This window comes from Cyprinodon variegatus, unplaced genomic scaffold (assembly GCF_000732505.1).
Source record: "Cyprinodon variegatus isolate N-32 unplaced genomic scaffold, C_variegatus-1.0 Scaffold15, whole genome shotgun sequence".
Classification (NCBI taxonomy): Eukaryota; Metazoa; Chordata; class Actinopteri; order Cyprinodontiformes; family Cyprinodontidae; genus Cyprinodon; species Cyprinodon variegatus.
Window position 1 is genome coordinate 2,102,422 of NW_015150468.1, and position 24,476 is coordinate 2,126,897.

General features: G+C 37.1%; 1 protein-coding gene across 6 annotated transcripts in view; it reads right to left on the minus strand.

The window, feature by feature from the left end:
• Positions 1 to 6,083, minus strand: part of LOC107090562 (LIM domain only protein 7-like) — a 31,869-nt gene extending 25,786 nt beyond the window's left edge. For all 6 annotated transcript variants that reach the window (XM_015384041.1, XM_015384049.1, XM_015384026.1 and 3 more), the window contains exons 1-4: positions 5,959 to 6,083; positions 5,687 to 5,789; positions 2,512 to 2,582; positions 2,162 to 2,231 (exon numbers count right to left, since the gene is read on the minus strand). In XM_015384041.1, coding sequence (XP_015239527.1) covers positions 2,162 to 2,231; positions 2,512 to 2,582; positions 5,687 to 5,755 — 210 coding nt within the window. In that variant the 5' untranslated portion in view covers positions 5,756 to 5,789; positions 5,959 to 6,083. The remainder of the gene's footprint in view (positions 1 to 2,161; positions 2,232 to 2,511; positions 2,583 to 5,686; positions 5,790 to 5,958) is intronic.
• Positions 6,084 to 24,476: the final 18,393 nt, after the last annotated feature.

Below are 24,476 nucleotides of genomic sequence, written 5' to 3' on the forward strand. Positions count from 1 at the left end.
TGACGAGTAAAGCGGTTTCGTTTTTTCGGGGGAATGTATTTCTCGATAAATGTGTACATGCGCATGTACTCTTCTGCACTACAGAAGTGTAGGGGAGCTCTGGGCGACACCAAAGCTACGCCCTGAGGTGACAGGATCTGTCGTTACAGTTGCTGCTAACTGCAAGCAGCGAGGCTAACACTTTATTCTGCGGTCTTGACTGCATTCCTCCTTTTTCAAATGTCAGGATCTGACCCAGCATGGATAAAGACAGGTAGGACTGATTTTTAGAAAAGGCAAAGAAGAATGAACAATCTGGGATTCACATGCAAAAAAATATAGTGTACTTTTTCTAGAGGTTAAACACATTCTTATAAAATAAACCCCAGAAAGGCACAATTTATGTACAAAAAGTAAACCTGTACATGAAAATATGTTTCATTTTTATAAAATGTTTTTAATTGTTGGAATTCATATAAATATACTGGTGTGATAACTTGTTATACGTTTGATTGGTTTTTGGCATACATCTATTTTGAATGTATAGCCCCTACATTCCATTTCATATTACTTTCAACAGGTCCAAACCATATAGTTGCACCTAAATGAAACAAAAAGATTCCAGGTTTGATTTAAAGGTTGTAAAAATGTTCTTACTTTATAATACTCATGACTACTAACTGTTTCACATCACAATAAAAATCGAAGAGGGATGGGGAGGTAACGTCAGACTCTAATGTCCATCGTAATTTGGGTAAAGCTCCAGAACTACCCCAGACACCTGCCCCTTATACAGAAATCCACCTAAGCACCTATGAGTGTGACGGATAACTTTTCGTCCTGTAAAACAGTTGTAAAAAACATCCAGTAATATGAAAAAAAAAACAAAGACCCAACGTAATATCCTTCAGCTAAGATGTCAAAAACTTTTCAATAAAATTATTTAAACTTTTTTTTCCCGGTTGAAGGGACAATTCGTCTACTCAGCCAACACTTGCCACAGTCTACCCTAAACTAAAACATAATGCACCCATCAGGTGCTGTGTTAAGCAGAAAAAAAACAAAAACACACCAAACATGGTTTCATGGCGAGACATGAGAGACCATGAATAAAAGTCAACCATTCTCAAAGCTGATTTTTTTTTTTTTTTCCTGCCCATTGTTAAAGCTGTGCAGGATATAGCAGCTCATGTTTTGACTGGCACAGATAACCATGAACATATTCCTCTGGTAGTAGCACCCCTGCATTTGCTGGTTGCAGCAAGAGCAGATTTCAAGGTTCTGCTTTAGTTGGCAGGCCTTGTGATCCATTTTACACCTGCAGGTGCTTTGCCATCTATACTTGTTTTGAGCATTCCTGAGGTTCACAAAGGATAATCTGCGAATAAGCTTCATCTTTCCATGCACCATCATCATAAAATGATTTGCTTGTAGATATCTAGGAGGCATGTAAGGCAAACCTTTCAATACTTTGTATACCTCTTTGACTGTTCAGCTTTCACCTTTTACATGTATAGTGATTTATCCAGCCATATAAATATAGAGTGTCAGTTTTGTACCTCACATCATTAAAAATCATAGCTAGTGGTGGACTTATAGCTGATAAACATCTCTACGAAGTTAGTCTGCACTGTTAAATCAACAATCTAAAAGATGATGAAGCATCGACATCCGTCTTGAATATCACCAATAATGTTACAATTAAAATGATTAAATGTGCACACTATCAATATGGTCCATTAAGCTGTGAACAACACTAAGAGACCTCCGTTATAACAGCAGATTACATCACAACCACCTCTCCTGCATCCTTTGTTACGGTCTGGCAGGTCATTGGCCTCTGTCAGGAGGGTTAAAAATCGATACCCCGATGCATTTGCTCTGGGCAGTTTGGAAAAGTACACTGGCATTGAGGCACTGAAATGCAGCCCGGAGTCAAAAAAAGAAAACTAAAAAAATTTGTATGAACCTCATTTGTATTAAATGTTAAATAAAACTTTATAATCAGGTTTACAATTGACCCAAAAATACCGTTTAAGCTTCATTCAAATTCACATACCCTGTCTGGGTGCCTTAACAGGAAAACCACACGTGTCAACACTTCCTGACTGGCAGGTGCTTAGTTATATTTTGAGTAAAACGAAGTGAAATTTGTACCAGATGGATGAAGTCTAATACTTACCAGTCCAGCAATGGGAGTGGATAGCCTGTTTACTCGTCTGATGATTCCAGGTTTTAACTGGTTGATTAAGCTTGGAAGACAAAAATCAGCAGAGAGAAAAACATTAGGGGAGGGTACAACAAAAAGTTAAGTATAAACGAAACTGACTTTTACTTTGTGATAAATACTTAGCTTACATAAAAAAAAAAGACTTAAATTTAATGGTATAGAAGACTTAGCAGCTTAAATATGCAAGGTAAACTTTATGCTAGTTCTTGTAAACAAAAGAGTTTTGAACAACTACTATGTCTAGTAAAACAACAGAATACCTTACATAGTTTACAATAAGCTCCTTGAGTGTCATTACTTACTCGCAAAGCAACACACCATTTTCTAAGGCAACACGGAAATCACTGCAGCCAAAGGATTTTCCAGTTACCTCCTATTTTGGAAAAAAGAAAAGGGCACCTAAATCTATCATGAATTGCTTCACAACACATACACAACCTGAAATAGTAGTTTAATGTGCATAGTAATAAAATGTTTTGCTCCATTTCATCATCTTAATTCTTTCTTCCCCAGATACAACTTAGCTCCATTGGCATCTGGATGACTTGTTGAGATAATTACTAGAGTACGGAAACTTGGTAAGAGTGCTGCTCCATCTACGGTCAACAAAACATTTACTTACTGAATGAAAGAGACATTAACACTCCAACCCATGCTTTAGTTCAGCTGGGATTATCAACTGTTTCAGTTTGCTTAAGTGCAAAAATAATGAGAATCTACTTTATTACAGGTCAGAGGTTTACATAGACTTACTGTAGGTTATGGCTAATATATGAAATAATAATTCTGTAGGGGTTAGGGCTATGATTGCAGCCAAGAATGATAAATTTCAACTACCTGGTGGTATATATCCATGGATGTGTTTCCATAGAAAAGAACCTTAACACATGGCTTCCTTGTGATAATGTATTATTTTTATCTAAACCAAATGGTGAAAACACCACAGGAACATCCAGCCAACTTATTGTGCAAAAAGGAGAATTTTTTTTTTTTTTTAAATCCAAGATATTTATTTTTTGGATAATCCACTATTAACCCCAGAATGCAAGCAAAACATTTTGTGTGATGAGGCTGGTAAGAGCACATCCATTTACTAGGGTTAAAAACACTGGTACAAACATGACCTGAAAAGCCATTTGTCAACTTACTCCAATAGCAATATTAACATAAGTCAGATCCCTGTTATCCCTGTTTAGAAGGAAGACTTTACCAAGTACTGAAAAAAGTATGCAAATCCTCAGAATTAGAAGATCAAATATTATAAATGCAAAAAGGTTAGAGCGAGTTAACAGTGAGGAAACAAAAAGTTGGTTTTAATTCCCTTCCTTCAAATCCAGCATATAGAGATATATTTTAACTGTACAAAATTACAAAAATGGATTCTAGTAACTAAATTAGTAACTATATTTGTACAGATATTGTTGACCACGGTTTGTAAAAAACACTCAACTCACATTTCTGTTGAAAAAGTTTTTTTTTTTTTTATATTCTGGAAAACTCAACATAATTATTTTCATTGAAAAGGTCTCCATACAGTTTGCCATAAACTGCATACTACTCACAAAACGTAACATAAATTTAAGCAAGATAATGTATATAATCGTGCACGGTCCTAAAACAAGCCAGGAACCAGGAATTTAGAGACCAAATCATATGCTTAATAATGTAATCTACTAAGCACCATAACAAAAACATATTAGGAAAACTAAGATCTTTTTTTGTTGTTGCTGTATGTAAAAACACCATCTTTGGTACTCCTGAGCTTTGTGTAATTCAAACCACAGGTGTAGAGTGGTGAAAAAATCTGTTTAACAAAATGTTTCACAGATTTTTGTAAGTAAATTTTTTTACTTTACAAATTTTTGTAAGTAATCATTAACACAAACATTTTCAAATTATTTTTTTTGTGAAAAAAAAAAGAAAGATTTCAGAGGACAGTGGGATGATCAGGGCAAGGGTGGGTTTCGTAATGAGGACATTAAAATGGAACCATTAAAGTCCGCCTCTTTAACAGAGGGCCCCCCAAAAGGCTGCTCGTCTCACTAATTGGTACCCCCAGGAATCCACAATCCAAATTCATTTTTAGTGAACCGGGCCTAGAGTATAGCTTCAATGTTTCCCAGCAGTCAGACAAAGCAGTTCAGTGCATGGTTAACGTGGCAAAAACACAATGTGCCACTGAGGGGCATTGTCTGCATAAGCATGTTAATCTGACATTTCAATAAGAGCATGCAAAAAAACACTTTAGAACTTGCAAAACTATTGTTCATTTTACCCATCAGCTCTATTGAATTGTTAAAGGGTAACATAATAGATTAGTTTTAAACCTTAAAAAGTTAAGGTTTTCAAAAAACAACAACTATTAAGAAGAAGATTAAAATTTAATATGGAGACGATTAAAGTTTATTATTGAGGGTTTAACAGAGCTCAATTAAATAGGCAGTTCCAGACCAGATCTGCTTCAAATGATACAATTTTTTCTTTTAACAGTTTGGTGCAATCCGACTGGCCAACAGCCACTGAGCAAACATTCACATATAGCTGAAACCATAAAGAGTAAAGCCAAAGATTCTGGAAGCTCATCTTGCAGCTTGTAGCTCGGGGTATTAGTGAGACCGCATTTACATTATGATTTGGCACAAAAAAGAATGCATGACACAATTTATCACTTGAAAATCCATCCGCTTTACTTCCCTCCAGTCTAAAACACACACAGCTCATCATTGTTCGCCCTCCTTTCATCCGTTAGTGCAGGAAAATAGGAGTAAAATTGGCACGGGCTGCCTGCCAAGAGAGCTCTGGACAAAATCCTCATAATGATCTACTCAGACACAAGTGACATTAACAGTCCCATTTACAGTTGATTGACATTCAGCATCCAGATGTTGTATACATCGGTAATGATTTGAGGATTACAGCTTGCAGAATTACTGGTCACAAGTGAGGCTGAAATATCAGGGTTATGTTTTGCTGTAAAAGCCACATCCTCCACCATGGCGTGCCAACCATGCATGCCACAATAGCTGACAGAGATCTCTTACCTCATCCCTCTTAAACATAAGGTGAAAATAAAACCTGTCAGGGCATAAAGACAAGCTGTTGCATATTGATTTTTCCTGTTTAAACTAAATTATCTCGTCATTTAAATGCTGCATTCAAATAATTTTTTATCTGAGAAGTGAGGGAGGTTTTTTTTTCTTCCAGGGGACAGACTTGTTTTAAAGTCTTATCAAAGCATGCTTTGCATTAAGATAAGTTTGCAAAGTGACGCCTGGTTAAATGCAATAGTGCTTAAAAGGTCATATATAGGGAGGTTTGTTATCACAAACGATGCACAGGTGAACTTTTATACATTTTACTTTTGTTTGTGTTTGCTTTTAACCCATATATTGTCTTTATGTGCAAGAGGGAGAATGGGGGGGACAAAAACACGCATTTTAGCAGTTGATAATCACCATGTGATGTAATTAGACAGACCTGAATCCAGCGCTGAGCCTCTGTGAAGGCGTCCTCGCAGCTGACGCTGCTCTGCTGCCGCCACTCCATCTTTAATATTCAGCTTTGGGGAAAAGGTGCAGCTCTAATTGAGGGGCAAAATGGGAAACATTTCATTAGTTACGGAGCGCAGCAGTCACAGACCTGCAGCAAGCATTTTAACTTAGTTCAATTAATGACATCAGACATGAGCAAAAGGACAATCAGCATAGGAAAATAAAAAAATTAACATTTAATGAGAAATAAACCACTACCTGAGGCCGTCTCTCTGATTAACTTGAGCTGTTTGATGCTCTCCGGATAATTGACGTCCAGTTTATTAGAGACACGCTCCACACTTCTGCTGCTGCCTTTCCATCAACGTGTTTCACTTATGAAGTGCAGCTGACAGGAAGGTATCCGCCCACCAGAAAACTTCAAGCAAAGTTTAACAGAGGAAGTGAAGAGGGTTAGCGACCCCCTAGCGGCCAGTTGATGCATAACTCCAAGGATTATGAGAGTAAGCTGATTTAAAACCTCATTTGAAACTTGAGATTCAGCCTAATTGTTTGTTCTGAGCAGGCCTATTTAAGAATTTCCTCCTAGTAAAATAAAAAAGACACATTATCTCTTATTGCACAGATCTGATAATTAAACACCCCAAAAATTTAAACTAGTTCATTCTCATCTGTCTTGGATGGTGCTATATGATAGTAAAATTAGTAAGTATTGAAAAAAAAAGTACTATAAATACTTCTATGTATTAATCAAAGAAAAAGAAATCTGATTAAGGGTCAGGTTCTAATGGTTTCAATGCTGGGTAAGAGTATCTCCAAAGCTGCCTCTCCTGGGTGCAAAAGGCCACATTTTGCTTCACCCATAAAGGTGTCCACATCTGGGGTGCAGGCACTGATCCCTTAGTGTGCTTATTTAATCCTTAAGAACAAAACCATTTTCAGGCAGATGATATGTACTGCCTTAAATCACAAATGTTCCCCATACATACACACTTCATCATTTCATAATTTTTTACTTTCACAAGACATGGATATACTTTAATATATTCTGCTGTAAAATGAGTCTTATTGGGCTACCTTGAGCTTCAAAGCCCCCCTCCTCACCCACGCTCTTTCCATTCATCTCCTGGTCGCAATCTTCACTCACTGCAGAAGCAACGTTCTCATCTCCGTCTTTGGTTCTTTGAAAGAACATGTTTATTTTGGGAAGTTCTTTCTGCTCTTCCAGCAACTCTTCTTTCCTTTTTTTTTTTCTGGAATCCGCTTAAGCACCTCTTTTTGGTATCCATCGTTGCTAACACTTTGTACGTAACAGTAATGGTTTTAATCTACGCTCTGGATTACCCATAATGCCAAGTCATAGTGTAAAAAATAAAATACTCAAACACATTGTTCTTGTAAGATCTTTATTGCGGTTTGAAACATATTATATGAGTGTATTTTGTACCGTCCGTCTAATGAACTATACACAGTTATTAACATAGTAATTAAAAGTACCACTGTCTGCTTTGTAATTGGTGTTATGTTTAAATGGCTCACCATCAGGTTGAAATCTGGCATGTGTTGAGGTATAAATAAAGTCATTTTAGTATCAGGTGGGTTTAAGATGAATTTTTCGCACTATTACATCTGCAAAGAAACGTCCTAGTCCAAAATTGCGTAGGGGGTCAGCCATGTGTCAGTGATGGGGCCCCTAAGCAACTGCAGTCTCTGCTTAACGATAGTTACGCCATTGGCTAAGGTATTGTTTGAGAAACACCAGTGTTTTTTAACATGGCCTTTGAATTCTATACAGGCCCTGTTATATTTTGAATGATATCTCAAATGTATTAAAACTCTTTTAAATGAATGTATTGCCCATTTTTCAGCAGCACAGCAAGAGTCCCAGTTTGTATTAGAAAATACAAACCTGTAGCCTGGTAGTCAATAATGAAATAACGAATGGAAACATGCAAAATGCTGGTCATGAATTTTAACATTGGTTTTATTAGGACATACAATACCAATACAAAACATTCCATTGATTATTTAGAAGGGCTATAAGTAAATTATAACATGACATTTTTAAATAACATGCAAACAAGAGAGATACGATTTAATCAAAGGTAAACCTATTTAACCGAAATTTTACTAACACTGAGATATGTCTGTCAATGTTGATTAAAAATAGACAGAAAAAAACATTCTTGCTTGAGTAAAATTTATAACTGTTGTACTTCCACTTATCTAAGACCTGGTCACAGGGTTCCATCTGTCTCAGCAGAGTTTCCCAGACTTCCTTCTCCTGAGACACTCCTCCGGCTCCACTGGGCGAAGCCAGAGGTCTTTCCACTTAAGGTCGGAGGAGAGTTCCTGCCTCAAGTGGAGGAGTTAAAATATCTTGGGGTCCTCTGTTATTTTTTATTTTTTTTTTTACTTGATTTCTCTTTCTTTAAAAGAAATGCCTCCACTGTATGTTCATTCTGATATTTGGATAACCTTTCTAACCAACATTTAATTTGTTTAAATCCTGTTGCATCAATGCAAGATAGGATCAGCTTGTGGCTCTGCTAAGAAATAATGGTACCCCAAGTTGCTCAAGTAGAAGTCATCAAGTCATCTGGATTATTGGGTTTATTGTCTCTCACCTTCTTCCAGATATAATCTATGGAATATTGCTTCTCTCATTCAACCTGAAAGGTGGATTTTGGATCAATATCCAAAAGTCCTTTTCTTTCCCCTTTAGTTCAGGTACAATGCTTGTAGCACATATGTAAGATTTGTTTGTACACTGGCTCTGGAAGCTCTGACTTTAGCCTTATTCGTTTTAAGTGCAGAGAACAATCTAAATATGGAATATAAATCCATGTCCATAAAGTAACGACCCTGTCTGATTTTCCTAATCAGGTAATTAGTCCCTGTCCATACTGTAGAGCAGAAATGCAAATAGGTGGAACCACATGCTTTTTAACTTTGTGAACCTCAATCATGATGCCGTAATCTCTAATGCTGGTGACTATTTTACCTACCACTTCTTTTTCTTCAACGTAACTTTCTATGGACATCATTTGATACAGCAATCTGTGAACAACTGACATCTTCAGCAATGGCATTTTGTGGCCTGCCATCCTTAGTGGTCATAAGTAACAGTCTTCTGGACATCTGTCAAATAATCACTCCTCCTTATGGTTGTGCAGCATACTCACCCTGACTGAGAGACCATTTAAAGGCTCTTTACAGGTGTTTAGAGATAAAGGGGTTTAAATATGTCATAGATAAGGACCATTTCAGTGTACCTGCACGTCTGCAGCTATAATTACTTTTATCTTTGAGACTTTTGCATGTTACATGATCATTGAAAAGCCTCCTGCAACATGTCCCTTTTTGCAATCTTCCAACTGTCAGCTCTTCATATTGATTCATGAATCAGGTTTGAGCTCAAAGCTAGCAACAGGGTTTGAATAATAACAGCCATGCAATACATGAAGTTCAGTTTACTGAGCATTTAATAAACCTGGAAAAGTCCAATGAAATCTTTTAAATTGCTGTAAGTACGGATGTAAAACTTGTGCTTCTGCTCTTAATTTAATTCCTCCCTCATTTTCTAGCTGTCTTTGCACAGATAACTGCTGTTTGAGACAGTGCTTTGGAAATGACGGAACATTTCAAGGACAGATCTCTTTACCGCCTCATCTTTTATACTAATGTGATAAAGGATGGCCACTGACAATTTCATTTCCGCACATTAACCGATTTGCAAGCAAAAGAAATTTGTTTTTATCTTACTTTTTTTTGTACCTGAAAGCAAAATGAGAGTTTCGTCGATGGGCCTCGTTCTGTATTACAGCTCATGCTTACTCCAAACCAATTTCCTGCCAAATGCCTAAGGATTTGCACTGCAAAGGCAACAAGGACAATGATGGAATCACCTAATTGTAAAGTAAAATTAGGTTCAGGGGTGTAGAACACTGTCGCAAATGTATTAAATAATCCATTTTTATTTATGTTGCTTCTCTTAGACAAAAAAAGGGATAAGCCAAGGTTTTAAACATTTTTGCCTTTCTTGATAGTCTCTCAGCCTATATTCTATTTCATATCAGTACCAAATTCTTTAAATGTACCTAAACTGCAGAACACGCAGTAGTTTTGAAACTATATAAAGAGATTTTCTATAATTTATAATAACTTCCAGGCAGTTCTCTGTGATCACAACTGCATCTGTTAAAAAAATCCCACATGCTCAGCTTCAACACTCAGAAATGAAACGTGGTACAAAGGTGTGAGCTTTATTTTCAAACCCAAACTTCAAACCCAGCCGTCATCACGACTTTCTTTTGTGTTGGCAAGTTGCATCTTTCTTAGAGTGAATTACATATATTATCAGGTCTAAATCACTTGCTTTACTGTTGGGATACTAATGGATTTTGAAAGATAAAACACTGCCATTAAACAGACCGGCTCACCCTCTTTATAATGAAGGATGCTACACACTCTCATCCATTGATTAGATAAGAAGCAGGATTACTGTCAGTATTACCTCATCATGAGACAGCTCCAGACCTACAGTAATTACAAGAGCTGCGATGGTTCATCCTGATGGTAAAGTAACAAAATTTGTCTGTTCATTGTCTTTACTTGAGATGACAGAGATGAGGATCAAAGCCAGAAAGATTATTTCATTTTATCCTAATATGCTGACCAGGTATCCAATACACAGTTTAATCCCTTGTGCTTTATATAAAGCTTTTATTTGAATTAAGATAGACAATCCTTTATTGTCGCACAACAAGATATGTTACATCCAATATTTGGACTTCAGGTAGCAGGAGAATTTCATAAGCAGTTGTACCATGTTGCAGAAATATTCAGCAACTGCTCTTGCAAAAAATAAATATTTTTGGTGAATTGCTTGAAAGAGTGCCCTTTTATATTAACATGTCATGTCTGTTTCCTCTTTGATAACAAGCCCAACAATAAGGGAAAAAAAGCTGGAAAAATGAAACATAAAGAATACAGCAGAATACCAAAATGAAACGTATTTCATTTTACTTGTTGCAGGATTTTCTATGAATACATCACCTTATCAGAAGTGGGGAATTCATATTTTTGTTGCACTTGAATGCCACCAGGGGCTGCTGTAAGTCTGCATGTGCATGCATTAACTGAAGGTAGAGAAAGGAGGAGTGGGGATGAGGGGGTCTGGTGTTTGCTGCACAGGGAAATGGACATTGCAGACGATCTGATCTGCCTGCACATGAAGTAGTTCTCTCCCATATTTTCCATCTCTGTGTTCCCCTGAGTCTAGTCCACAGAAAGGTAAAGAGTAATGCGATCCGTTTTCAGTTATATCCACTATCATTTCTGCTGTCAGCAGCAACTAATCAGCTTTCCATTATACTCCAGATAACATTTGAAATGAAAAGAAAACAAGACTGACATAAAAAACACTTTAGCCATAAGATATCTTTGTGAGGAAATTGCTATTTACATATCTTAGGCATAGCAAGCAGTTTCATGATTCAAAAAATGTTCTTTATGTAAAGTTGTTTTGACAGAATTTAACGGATGGTTGTTTAGTACGAATGACACAAAAGGTCTTCTACACAAATAGGACTGAATAAATACACATCATTCTATTTTGTGCCCATGTGGAACAAAATATTTTCAGGAAGGTCATTTTAAACATCTGTGAAATAGAAATTGGTGCAGTATAAAATGACTAATCATTTCAAAACTTTTGGAAAGTAATTAAAAAGTGTCATTATCTATGAATTATTGAAAACATGATCCAATAGAGAAAACTGGTAGAATTATAATGGTAAGAGAAAAGAGCTTTAATTGATTCTTTTAAGTCACAGTTTAAAACATTTAGTTATGTCTATTCATGTCACTTGTGTTAAATACAACATATAACCCCAAAAAACAAATAAAATGACAAGAAAGACACCAGATCTCAGTTTCATCTTTTTTACTGTATGTACACACAAAGTCAGCCCTTTATGTCTGTGTGGAAAGCCAAAGGACTTCTTGAACACTATTATATCAGCCCTTTTACACAGCAAGAGCAAGCTTTACATTATACTCCTCTGCTATTATGTGGATATTATTGGAGACTCATTAAAGTCCTGGTTCTAAAAAATTTAAATAATTAGCTGGAAGGTTGCCCTACAGTTTCTTTTCTGAACTACTTGAAAGGCAAATTAGGGAAAAAGACAACCCTTAGAAATGCAGCAACTCTTTACATATTTTATCCACAAAACTGAGCATTTGGATCAAGTTGTTAAATATTTAAATATTAAACATTTTTATTACTTGGCAGTACATAATGACAATTTTTGTATACTAACACTGTTTATTTAAACTGGGAAAAAAGTTTTAAATTAAACCAATTGTAGGTTTTTATAAGCAGTGTACAAAAGGCCAGGTTTGTCTTTGTTGTCTTAGAAATATCAATTCTATCTTTCCTGATAAAGGCCAGAGTACTTTTGTGAATTTTTTACAGTTTGCTTTTAGTTTTGACATTAGGTTAAATTTCATTGGTTTAAAGCACTGCTATGGACCGGCAACCTGTCAAGGGTGAACCCCGCCTCTCGCCCGTAGACAGCTGGAGATAGGCACCAGCACGCCTTGCGACCCCGCTTGGAAAAAGCATGATGGAAAATGGATGGATAGACCATTTAAGGCAGAATTTTGCTTTCTTTGTAGAATTTCCACATTTCAGTTTTTTTTTTTTGTTGTTCCAAGTTCCTCTCAGTAGTTTGCTAGGAATTTGGCCCAATCCTCCTGACAAAACTACTTTAAGTCTGGATCGTAGGTCATTTTACTCGTGTTAAACGCCTTGTGAAAACCACTTTAACACACTGTGTTGTCTTTAGACACTGTGTACCTACTCTTCTGGTATTCTGATTGAGATCTAGTCTATGTTGATGACCTTTTTGAACCAAAGATTTAAATTGCCTGCTAATTTCCTATAATGTGTCTTCAGCTTGTTTCTAATTATGTAATCTACCTTTTGAAGTGCATTTCGTTTCTAGAAATGAAATAATTGTTAATAAAGCCAAACAATTAAATTTTATTCTTTTGGGATAATGAACACCTATGATGGCTGGATATTCAAATGTTTTTTTTATATTTTTGTATAATAGTTTTAAATGTGACACTTCATAATGTATGACAGTTTTTCTTTTTCCAATTTTGTATCTCAGAACACCAAGAAGGGCAACAAGAATTTTCCTGATATATCATTATGAACTTGCCATGGTGCTTCATAAAGAATCTGAATGTTTGAGGTGTTGCATTAAAAATGATTAACAGGAGTGTCTCAAATAAACCTATTTACTCTTAATTAACTAGACTCCCCCAGATATTTAACGGCATTACATCACTGTAAATATCAGACCTTGAAGAAAGCAATAAAAAAGCATTTCTTTTTTTTATCATATTTTTTATTATCTGTTTGACTAATAGAATAATTTTGATAAATCAAATTTTTATAAACAAACAAATGCTTGAGAACTGTAAGATGATTTAGTTTTTTACATCATGAGAAAAAAAGCTTGATTTATTTAAATGATGTCAAATCTTTAAAGGTATCCATCCATCCTCTCCTGCTTATCAGTGAGGGCCATGGTACAGTAGGCCTGTTATCTCCATCAGTCTATCCGCACATCTGGTCAGGTTAACAGTGGATTGCACCTAAGGGCAATTTAGAGATGCAAAATCGACCTAAAAGTCATGATTTTGGACTGTTGGATAAACCTGGAATACCTGGAGAAAACTCAAGGATGCACGGGGGGAAAACATGCAAACTCAATATAGAAAAACCTTAAGCTGGGAATGGAGCCCAGGACCTTCTTAATGTAATATGAGGAGATATAAACTGTGCCACCATGCAACCCCTTACTAAGGTCAATAGTGAATTAAAACAGTTTATTTACAGCATAATGGAACTAAATATTCTTTTACAAATTTTAAGAGTTTTTTCATACCTAATAGATGTTTTGATAACTCATTTTAAACCTTCTTTATTCAATTAATTAAAAAGGAAACGCTATTTCTGAGATACTTTTAAGAATAAAAATCCAAAAGAGCATACTATCAATAGTTTTCATAGCTTAAAATTTCTGTTTCAAATCTAAATATAGAAAGTTTTATAATCCATTCAGGTTAATTCCATTAAATTCAATAATTTGAATTTATTTGCTTTTGTTTCACTCCTTTTATTCAGTTCAAAAGGCCCTGTCAGCTTTAGCCCGCTGGTGTAGATTTACAGTTTTTCTTCTTTACCTCAACTGCTCCCTACTCCCGTGTGGCGGTTGTGTTTTGTCCCAGGGAAAGACTGAAACATTATCACAACAGGATGTGGGTTGGGATAACACTGAGAGTGCTTCCTCTGCAATGAAAGTCACCTGGGACGCTCTCCAATTATCATTGCATTTTAATGCAACATCTGAGTCTGAGCTGAGCTGGGGCTCAGAAGAACTAAGGGGAGAGTCTGACATGGATGTTTTTGAAGAAAAAAAAAGTTGCCTTCTTGGAATAATTTTGAAGTAGTCGTCTGTGATTAATTTGCAAAGAATACTCTGCAAGCTGATAAATTCAACATAACCAGAAATCTTGCGTGTCTCAACCTGTAGTTAAGTTTTATAGTTTATATTTGCAGAAAATAAAACAGGAAGAGGGCTATAAAATACTAGTAGAACTGCTCATCCTGGGGTGAAATATTATTACTCTTGACTCCTATACAAAATATGTCAAAAAGGTTTAAATCTGTATGGAAAATAAAATGCAATTTCAACCACAATCTTTCTCTGCTTAATCTTTAAATCTAACAAAAATTTGTCTCATTTATTTAGTCATATCTATTTATGGTCAATGACTGTTTTTAAGCTGGTTCAGGTTTCAAGGGATCAACATCACTGAGAATCAGAGCTGATCGAATTACAAAAATAGAGATATCTATATGAATAATATAGAGTGTCTCATCTTTCTGCTGTGAGTGAGGAAGTAAAACACCAGAAACCTCACTAACTTTTGCTGGTGACAAAGTATAAAGTTTGAAATATAAAAACATCAGAAATGCCCATAGTGATTGGATTAATAGTGTATACTTGATGATTATTGTTGGAAATGTTTGAATTAATGATAACTTTGTAATTTTCTTACTTCTAAAACAAAACAAAAAAAACAATAAAATCATATTTTATTCTCGTTTCAGTTTGACAATTTATGTTGATGTTCCTCTAAGACAGCATTCATGGGTCTTTGTCACACTCCTGTGTAATTTTTGCTTTTGGCCTTCATTGTTGACATGCAATAGACTTTCTTTAAGGAAGAGAGTTTAACTTGTCACAGCAGGCATATCAGGGAGGAACTAACCATTGCTGAATCCCAATTAATGGAGGTCCTGCTTTGGTTGTAGGTTTGGTCACTGTCATGGCTCACTGAAGCACCCTTATCGATTTTACCTGTTCTATCATTACTCTCACAAGACAGAATGTCTTACCCAGAAAAGATGGAGAAAGAGTTCCCAACCAAGTACATTTATTAGGAAGTCTCTAAGTGGCAGTCAAGATCAGAGATAGCCTGACTGATATTCTATTTGACATACTGTCTTCAAGCAGATGATACTCTCAAATATCATTTATGAAGAGAAAGGTAATATGACTTTCCATCAGTTGTTTGTAAACTGTACATGTTAATCAATTAAATATTTCCCCACCAGATCTCTTGGTAGATTAAATTGTATGTATTATCCCCACATTTTGAATCAAACCATTTTAATTGAAAGAATATGTTTTATTTTAAATTAAGATGTGTTTAATTGCAATACAAGATTCGGACATAAAAACTAAAACTTATCAAAATTAAATTTGCCTCCCTCCTCACCCACTTTTGGCTCAATCTTAACACTACAGGCTGACATTCAATGTTATAGCTAGCATTAAAGCTGGCACCATACTGGGCTATTGTAAACACATCATCCATTGTGCTAATTAAATAACATTTTTATCTGGGCAATGAAAAATATAGTTCAGCAAATAATATACAACTGCACAATCTAAACTTTGTTTTGTTTATTTTAAGCAGTAGCATTCATTGTCACCTACAGGAAGCATAAAACTGGAGCAGAGTCAACATGACCAAACAAATTTATTAGGCTGCAACTAAAATATGTCATTGGAAAGAATGTGCATTAAAGCAAAGAAGAAAAAATAGAAATGCTTTCAAAGAATGCAGTGAACCTAACCTATACAAATTGTGGTTTTGATTTACCCTTAGTTCACATTTTCCCACATGTGCACTATAGGTTCATATGCCCTGCAGTTTTTCTACAAAAGGAGAGAGTGATGACATCTCCAAGTTATCAGGGAGAGATTAATGCACAGAGTTGCCTGTAAGAGGACATGTTTGGAATGCTAAGAAAGGCACTGCTCTTGCTCTGGGACAGAAAAGAGTTGATGCAAATTCTTTATGACAATGAGCGACCTGAAAAGAGAAGCAGAGGAGGCAGCAAGAGGTGTCAGCACCTTTTGTCTCTCTACTAAGGATGGAGAGCAAGGCAGTGGTTCGATACAGTGGATCTTTAACAAATTGTTTTAACCACATAATTTCTTTTTTTGAGATCCAAATACAACTAGAAATATCAAGAGAGTAAACTTCAATATAAAATGTAGATTATCTTGTGTAGATTGCTGCTGTCACTGATGTGTCCAATTCAAATCTCGCCTACCTTCTATTTCTCAGTTTTGCACACAAGGTGAATTTCACCATTACAGCATTCTATGTACATCTGCTGCAACATATTTTTTGGATATCTAAGTAATCTATCTAATTGGTAGCTTTTGAAATCCATAAAACAAAGCACCCTCAGTTATTTTGTTGTTCTCCATTTTTAGGCTATATCATGCTGGATTTATCAACAAAACAAAGGCTACATTACAGAAAAAGTGGCTTTGTTTCATTTATTTCAGTTTATTCCACTGCATGCAGAATACTGTTCTGCTTGGTTCTGGAACAGAAAAAGCAGCATGGAGTACATCTGTTCCTCCCGTCATGCTCCTCTCTGACTTCCTTGGAGTTTGAGGAGAGCATGCGTGATATTATTAAATTCAAAGCAGCAAAACATGCGGAAATGAACCAACGTTACAGCGAATCATTACAAATCATTAAAAGTCATTAAATTCTATATTTTTTCAATTATGGCCATAATTGGCACAAAAATGTGATTATTGTGGCATTTGAAATGCTTTATTTAAAAAAGAATTTTATCAAAACTATTTCGTCAGATATATTATATCGTGATTAATTTGCGCGGAACTGCTGCAGTTGATCGTAAAGCAGTTGTTTGGAAAAGAAGCTCCAGGCGGAGAAAAAGCTAGAGAATGGAACAATGCAAAAATCAACAAAATTGGCTGAAAAACTAAGAATTCGGGACATGGCTGCAGCCTGTCGACAGCAAAGATGATGGATTTTGCCGTGCATATATATGTATATATATATATATATATGTATACAGTATATATGTGTATATATATATACACACAAGAGTCGTGGAACTGTGCTTACGGCTCCTTCATATTTAATGTACACAAATAACTTGTGTATATAGTACTTGTTGATGGCATTAAAATTATTTCTAATAACATTAAAAGAGCATTAAAAAGCATTAAATTAGAGTTACTCATTCCTGTACAAACCCTGTGAATGCTTAATTTAATATGACGCATTAAAAAACTCCCCATCAGCATCCAGCAGATGTTCAGTTTCTGCCCAAATATTTCTTTTTGTTGTAGATTTTTTTCTAACAGGGATAACTAGGATCGTCCATGGTTTGGATAAACTCTGTTCTCTTCTTCCAAACTCAGCATCTCTTCATCCAGGCCTGAGATAAGAAGTTTCTTTTGACTTTGATTAAACCTTTAAGCCCCTCGGTATAAAATAAATATTTTGATGGATTGCATGGATACAATTGATAATCTCATCCAGTCAAGATTGGTTAGGTTAGGCAAGTTTATGTAGACCATAGCTTTAGTGATTTTAAGCGCACAAATTATAGACATTTAATAGACTTTCATATTTCCAGCAGTTAATTAATATAAGACAGACTTTTCAGGCACTCACCTTACCATATGTTGAAGTTTTGGCAATTGAATCTCAGTCGGCTCAGATGAAGAAATGTGTTTCTAAGTTACCGCGGCACAAAGGTCTCAGCCGAAATGCAAAAGCGACAAGAGAAGTACAAAGCCAAATCAATCCATAATCTTTATATATTCATCCATCTATCACCATACTGTATGTCCATCTGTTTGTCTGTTCATCCATCTAGTTTTTACTTTATTGCTATCTTACCTCTTGTTTTAAATATGGGGAGGGCAGTTCTGCAGCCCTACATAAACAAACATCAGTGTTGTGGATTTTGTATTCATGTTGTGTTTTTTTAATGCTTCCGTTGTTGCTTTTATATTTTGTCTGAGACCTCTCAGCCACCGTACAAACAGTACTATAGAATAAATTAATTTCCAATTTGCAATTGAAAAAAAACAAAACAAAAACTTCACATAAATCTTTGTATTATCTGTTTCAGATTATTGCTATATTACAGTATGGTATATTACAGTATGTGAATTGGTGAAACACTTTCACTCTGAGTTTGATTTGGGTACTGCATTAAAAATGCATGTTTTGTTCAGGTCACCACACAACCTGATAGCATAAACAAATCAGCCTCTCATCCATACATTGGTTGGCTCAGGGCATTAGTGACGCAAATCACTCCTAGCTCTCAGCGGCAGGCCAGCAGCAAATCCCGTCTCAGACACAGCTAATAAGGCCTGATTTGTGCGGTCACTGAGTGAGACCATTGCTATCACAACCCAAATCAATCACTGATTTATACAAAACCAGAGAGGGAAAATCAGCACCATTTTTGGCTGCTACTATTCTATTTGGCCAATTACTCCTCTGCAGCATTTCTCTGTAGTTTTCATAAGCAAGCTTGGCAAAGCTAAGATTAGGTGCCTTGACCTGGTAGTTTAGTTTAGATTGGAGGTATTTTTAGGCTTACTTTCACCATTAGCTTGTAGTACCAGATGCTATTGTGTGAGTCACACTCAGGCTTACCAAGTCATTTTGGCCTCTTTCTGTCCCAGTGTTTTTAACTCACCACCAGGTGGTGATTGGTAGAGAACCCATTCTTTGAAGACATACAACAAGTCACAAAGTGCAACAAAAATCTCCTTCATCAATCTTTAAACAGTATTTTTGGGCTGCTCAAATGAGACGCTTGGAAGTAGAACTTGTCGAATTGCAACCTCAGTGGCTTAATATCAAAAACTGTCTGTGTGATTGTTCTATAGGTTCTTAGGGATTTTGTAAAGTCCTGTTGAAATGATCTTTAAAGATCTGGTGTAAAAAAAAACAGACAAATAGTCTCCCAAAACAAATCTTAGTTCTCTCAGAAGTCTCCACCTTCCAGGCTTTTGCCACATCTCTTACTGAAGCAGGCTTTAAATTCTGGTAAACTTTTGGTCTTTGTGAAGTAAGCCATTGTATGAATAATGGTTGCCTAAAATCCTTTGAGAAGCGAAAATTTATTTCAGCTTCTCTCCTCAGATTTCATTTGATATTTACAGCTAAGTAGCTTTTTGACAAAACACAAAGAATGTAAAAAAATAAATCTTAGATCCCTAACCAATTGAGGAACTGCTTTTAAATATACAACAGGGCAAAAGACTACCTAAAACTTTGAGCCTTTCATACAATTAATTTTTATGATTGAATATTAAAAAATATCCTAAACATTAAAGCAAGATGGGAGGCTGAAATTGGTGCTCAAATGACCCCTGAGGTTTGAAAAAGCATCCGATATACTTTGTTACTAATTCCAGTCTGTGAAGAGAGTTAAAATGAAAATGAATCCTAAGGTTCTTTAAAACCCTGCAAATTTGGCACCTGTTGGTAAAGCTGTGGCCTTTTTCTAGGGATTCATACCCACATATTATGGACATGTCCCAAGGTAAATCTTTGGAGTGATGTTTTCACTGCACTCAGTGTTACATTTCACCAGCTGCTTGGTAAAGAACCACAGCTCGTCATCTTAGGGGCAGTTCCTAATAGTTTTAGAGAAAATAGGAGATAATAGATCTTTTAGTGTGTTCTGCCAATCAGCATGAGCAGCTAGCGTCACAACCTTCCCCCGTCCACCAGTGCTCCATGGACACAATGGCCCAACCGCAAACCTGCCCCTTAACACTATCTCTATGCCTTAACCCTCCATTTGTATGTTCCCGTTAGAGGCTCCACCAAATCAAGGGCCATCCAAAATCACAAAGTTGGTAGAGCAAGTGGACCATTCAGCCCTTAAATGAAACAGAAATTTGGTTGCAGGAACCACTGCGGCCTCATGGTGGAGGAACACCTGCATTTGAATGTTGGATCCACTGGCTGCCTCTTTGTTACACTGACAGAAATTCACAAGTTAGGTCATTATTCCAAAATGAAAAGTCCTGTTGTAAATAGAGAAGAGGGTATCCCAATTTCATCTATACCCTCCACCTTCATTCAAGGTCCTTCCACAGCTGCAAGTGGGACTTCATAAGGGGATAGTGCATAAGTTTAACTAAACAGAAAGTGATGGGATTTTGTATTATCCAGAAAGGGACCTAATTTCTCCTTGGTTGCTTCAAAGACTCTCAAACTTCAGCATGAATTCCAGATAGAGACTGAAAGGCAGTATTCTGCTGCTCCAAGGTGGAGGGAAAATTGTGCAGAGAACAGGCTCAATAAATTTTTAATGCGCAACATACCCTTGAAATTAAGTGAATTTTTTTCACACATTTAAAGGAATGCATTTATGGGATTAGCACTGTATTTTAACTAGGTATTTTAAGATATTTACAGTGGAGGTTTAGAATCCTTAGTATCAAATGAGAAATCACCAGTGGTCCAGATCCACTCACTTGGACTATGTGGACTAAGAAAGTAAGAGATATATCAGATGGTAGAGATCACTTATTCCTTAAGAATACAAAGAGACCCATTCATGAAGAGATGGTGTCAGATGGTGACTTAAAGCCTAGCATAGGTTTATTTTGTTTTACCTCTTTTCTTCCCTTCATATTTGTTTTCAAATGTTTGACCCACATGCAGAGCACACACAGGAGAACGATTTCACAGATTTATTCAGGTGAGAACCCAACAGGACCGAACCTGGACTATAGAAGGCACTGGCACCATAGATGGTTGGGCTTGACGCACTAACTGCGGAAAAAATAAGAAAGTTAATGTGGGACAAGGAGGGAGAAGACGATGCAGTCTTACTATGTGCGTAGAGTGGACTCTACCCAGGGGGAATGAGTAAGAGCGGATTCAGCAGGTTCTCCAAGAGGTGGAACTCAAGAGTTCAGTGGCTGAGGTAACAGGGAACTGCCAAGGAGCAGCGGCTGGCTGACAGCTGGAGGGGTCTGGGATATCTGGTGGGGTCCTCAGCCTGGCCTGGTACCACCAAGGGAGCCTCGGAGTGGGGTCTTGAGCACAAAGGAACAGAGATAGACGAGAACCAAAAGGCTTGACTTGAGACGTCTAAGCTAGGGGGAGATAATATTGAACGGAACTCAGAGCGATGAGAACTTGACAGCTTGGCTCAGGAAATCTGAGCACGAGAAACAGCGCTTAGATCGGAATCCTCTCATCAACTGGGTTGAACTCCAACACAGTATGGCAAAGCAGAGGGAGAGACAAGCAAACCCACCCCAGCCCTCTGCCTCACTGCACAGGCCACTCCGGAGTAGATGAGAGCCTGGCCTCTTTCAAGCAGCTGGGTAATGTACAGTAAGTGAGGTAGACTATTTCTAGTTGGTATCCCTCCACCTACAGCAAAATCTAGGCTCCTCTACTTCGGCAAGGTGACATTCCACGTTCCTGGAACCAGTTTAAATCTCAGTGGATCATGACGCCACCTCCATGGACTGCTGCCCAATCTTATTTAGACCAATCCCTTATGGGGAGCGATTGGGCCCATTGGAAGACAGCCTTGCGACAGTCAACTGGGCTTGGCCAGCAGGCTGTCACCACCCTGCTATGCTCCCACCAGGAACCCAACCACCAGGGGTTAGCTGACAATCTCCAACCCCAGACTTGGCCCGACTGTACCAGGTGACTTTGCTTCCCTCTATTTTGTTGCTGTCTTCAGGTGTTCTTTAATCGATTCTTTAATCACTCAGTGACCTCATCTAAGCCACCCAAAACATAACCATCATCTGAACGCTTAAATCCCTCAACCACATAAGGTGGAGGTTCTTTTAGAGGTGTTTGTTTTTATTTAATCTCAATGCAACATAGCTTGTAAAATGGGCCATTATTCTCCCTTTTATAAGTCTTAACATTTTAAACCCTGCCTATACTGTACATAATATTAACAGATTAATCATCCCCTTACTGGCAAATTACATCTGTATTTTATAGCATTTAGAAAAATGAACTTTGCTCTCCTTTAAAATGAGAACATCTGAAATTAGTGCAAATTCTGATTAAAGCCTAGAGATAATTCAATAAAACAATAAATCTATCAAGGCTGGAAAAATAACTTATTCTTAAAGCCATCCTTCCAATCAATTATAACCTGCTAATTGATTTGTGGAATGTGGTGCTAGGTTACATCTCATCGTAAACTGTATGCAGCAGCTACACATCAAGCCTGGGCAAAATCATACATTTTTAATTGTAGTAATCACCTCAATTATGTTACTTATTCACACTCCCTTATAGGATTATATCAAACATTTAATCACTGTGAAATATTATGAAAATGAACAATTTCTTCTCCTGCCTACACAAGGAAGTCAAGGCAAATATTTCATTAAAGCAGGTGTTATATACACTTTCATACAATGTGAGCTTACAGCCTGAATCTGAAATTGAGAAATAAGTCTAAGGCTCCTCAAAATGTCAGAAACTGTAAATGTAGCCAGATATATTTACTTAAAGAAAAAAAAAGATATCTTCCCTGTTTTATTAGGGCATGCTACTGTATAAACAACACCCAAAAGCAAACCTAACTTTTAACAAAAAGTTAACATGGAGTTTCTATCTGCAGTATAGAGCTCAATGCTAAAAACAGTAGAGATGTCAAGGCTCAAAACAGAGAATCCAGTTTGCAAAGCAGACAGACAGATTTCCCAAAAATGTGTATTAAGTAAACAGATCTGCAGTGAACAGCTGGGGTGTCTAAGGCAGAAACCTCTCTAGAAAGAGAACACAGGTTAGTGACCACGATGATCTTGCAGAGGAAGATTATGAACATGTGAGTCACTAACCTGGTCTTAAAGTTTAGGCCGTGTGCAATGGACAAGGATAGTTCCAGCCTGACGGCTGCCAGACGCTGCCCAGAGAGTCCCAGAAGTCCAGGAGGCCGGAGATCAGAACCGAGCAGACAAAGGAAGGCAGGATAATCCAGAGGGGGAAGCAAAAGCCGGTGTCGAGGGGGTGCTCAGGAGTCCGGCCCAGGAGATCAGAGAGAGGTCCTGAAGGGAAATCCAGGACAGTGTCAGCAGTAATTTGCAGAATCGAGCCATAGTCCGAGGACAGTTGTGCAAATAGATTTGAAAGGTAACACTCCAGCTCAGAGATCCAAATGAAGAACGGGTCAGGATAGAGCAATCAGAAACACTTAGACACGCTTGAAAACTCTCACCACAGGCTCAGATTCATCTGGCACTGATGACTGGTAGAAGGCAGGTTAAATAGAGGCTGGAGCAGATGGATCAGAACGGTAATGACAAACAGGATGGAGCTAGGCAGGTGAATGAAATGAGTAATCAAGCCAGTTATCAGTGCCAAGATCATGACAAGAGATGGTTGTAGATTTTAGAAAGAACTGAGCTCCACCCTCCCCAGTCATCCCGTGTGACTCTCCAGTCACTATAATGGACTGTTTCCCCTACCTGGGCACCATAATCTCTAAGAACCTTTTGTAGCTGATGAAGTTCAGCCTGACCCAGACAATGATGATGTCTTTGTCATTAGAGTCAGTTCTCTTTTTCCCAAATACTGTCTGGTTCTACTGTATGCTGCTCTCACCCTCCCATCCACAAAGGCACAACGCCCTTTTTTTGCTGGGGATTTCAAGCTAAAATTTTCAAGGCCATGTTTGTTTTGCTTCAGCTCTCCGCCTCTGATTGACATGTTGATGTCATACAGGTCACTCGATTTTATTGGTCTAAACATTTCTGTATCCAGGCTAATGCATCTATTGGCTTCTGGCAAAATTTATTTTTGGGAGTTTTTGCAATCACAAATCTCTGGACCAAAATAGCTTATTCTTATCTGTTGCTAGCCTCACCAAAAAGACCAAATTATTTCACTGTTGGTGAATGAGAAACATCCTCTCGAGTCCTTGTTTGTCTGGTGAATGTGAAGAATTGACATAAAAGCTGACTTTGACTTTGAAATGTTATAGGCTTACTGCATATTGAGAAAATTTCGATCGATATTGTGCAATAATCGGGAGATGGGGACCCCCCCCCCCCAAATATTGACAGGTATTTCGCAAACTGCTAAACACTAATGTATAGTGACAATAAATCCTACTTTAAAAGATAATATCTTCAGCTGAACATTGAGCAGGAAAAAAATTACAGAACCCGGTGGTGGAATTATAAAAAAAAACAAAAAAAAAACACATCATCAGCCAAGGCTGAACATACAGGGAAAAGTGTTTGTCTCGTGCATTTATCATTCATTAAAATTGAAGGAAAGAAATGATGCACCATTACGTAATGATTTCATGATTGACTTTA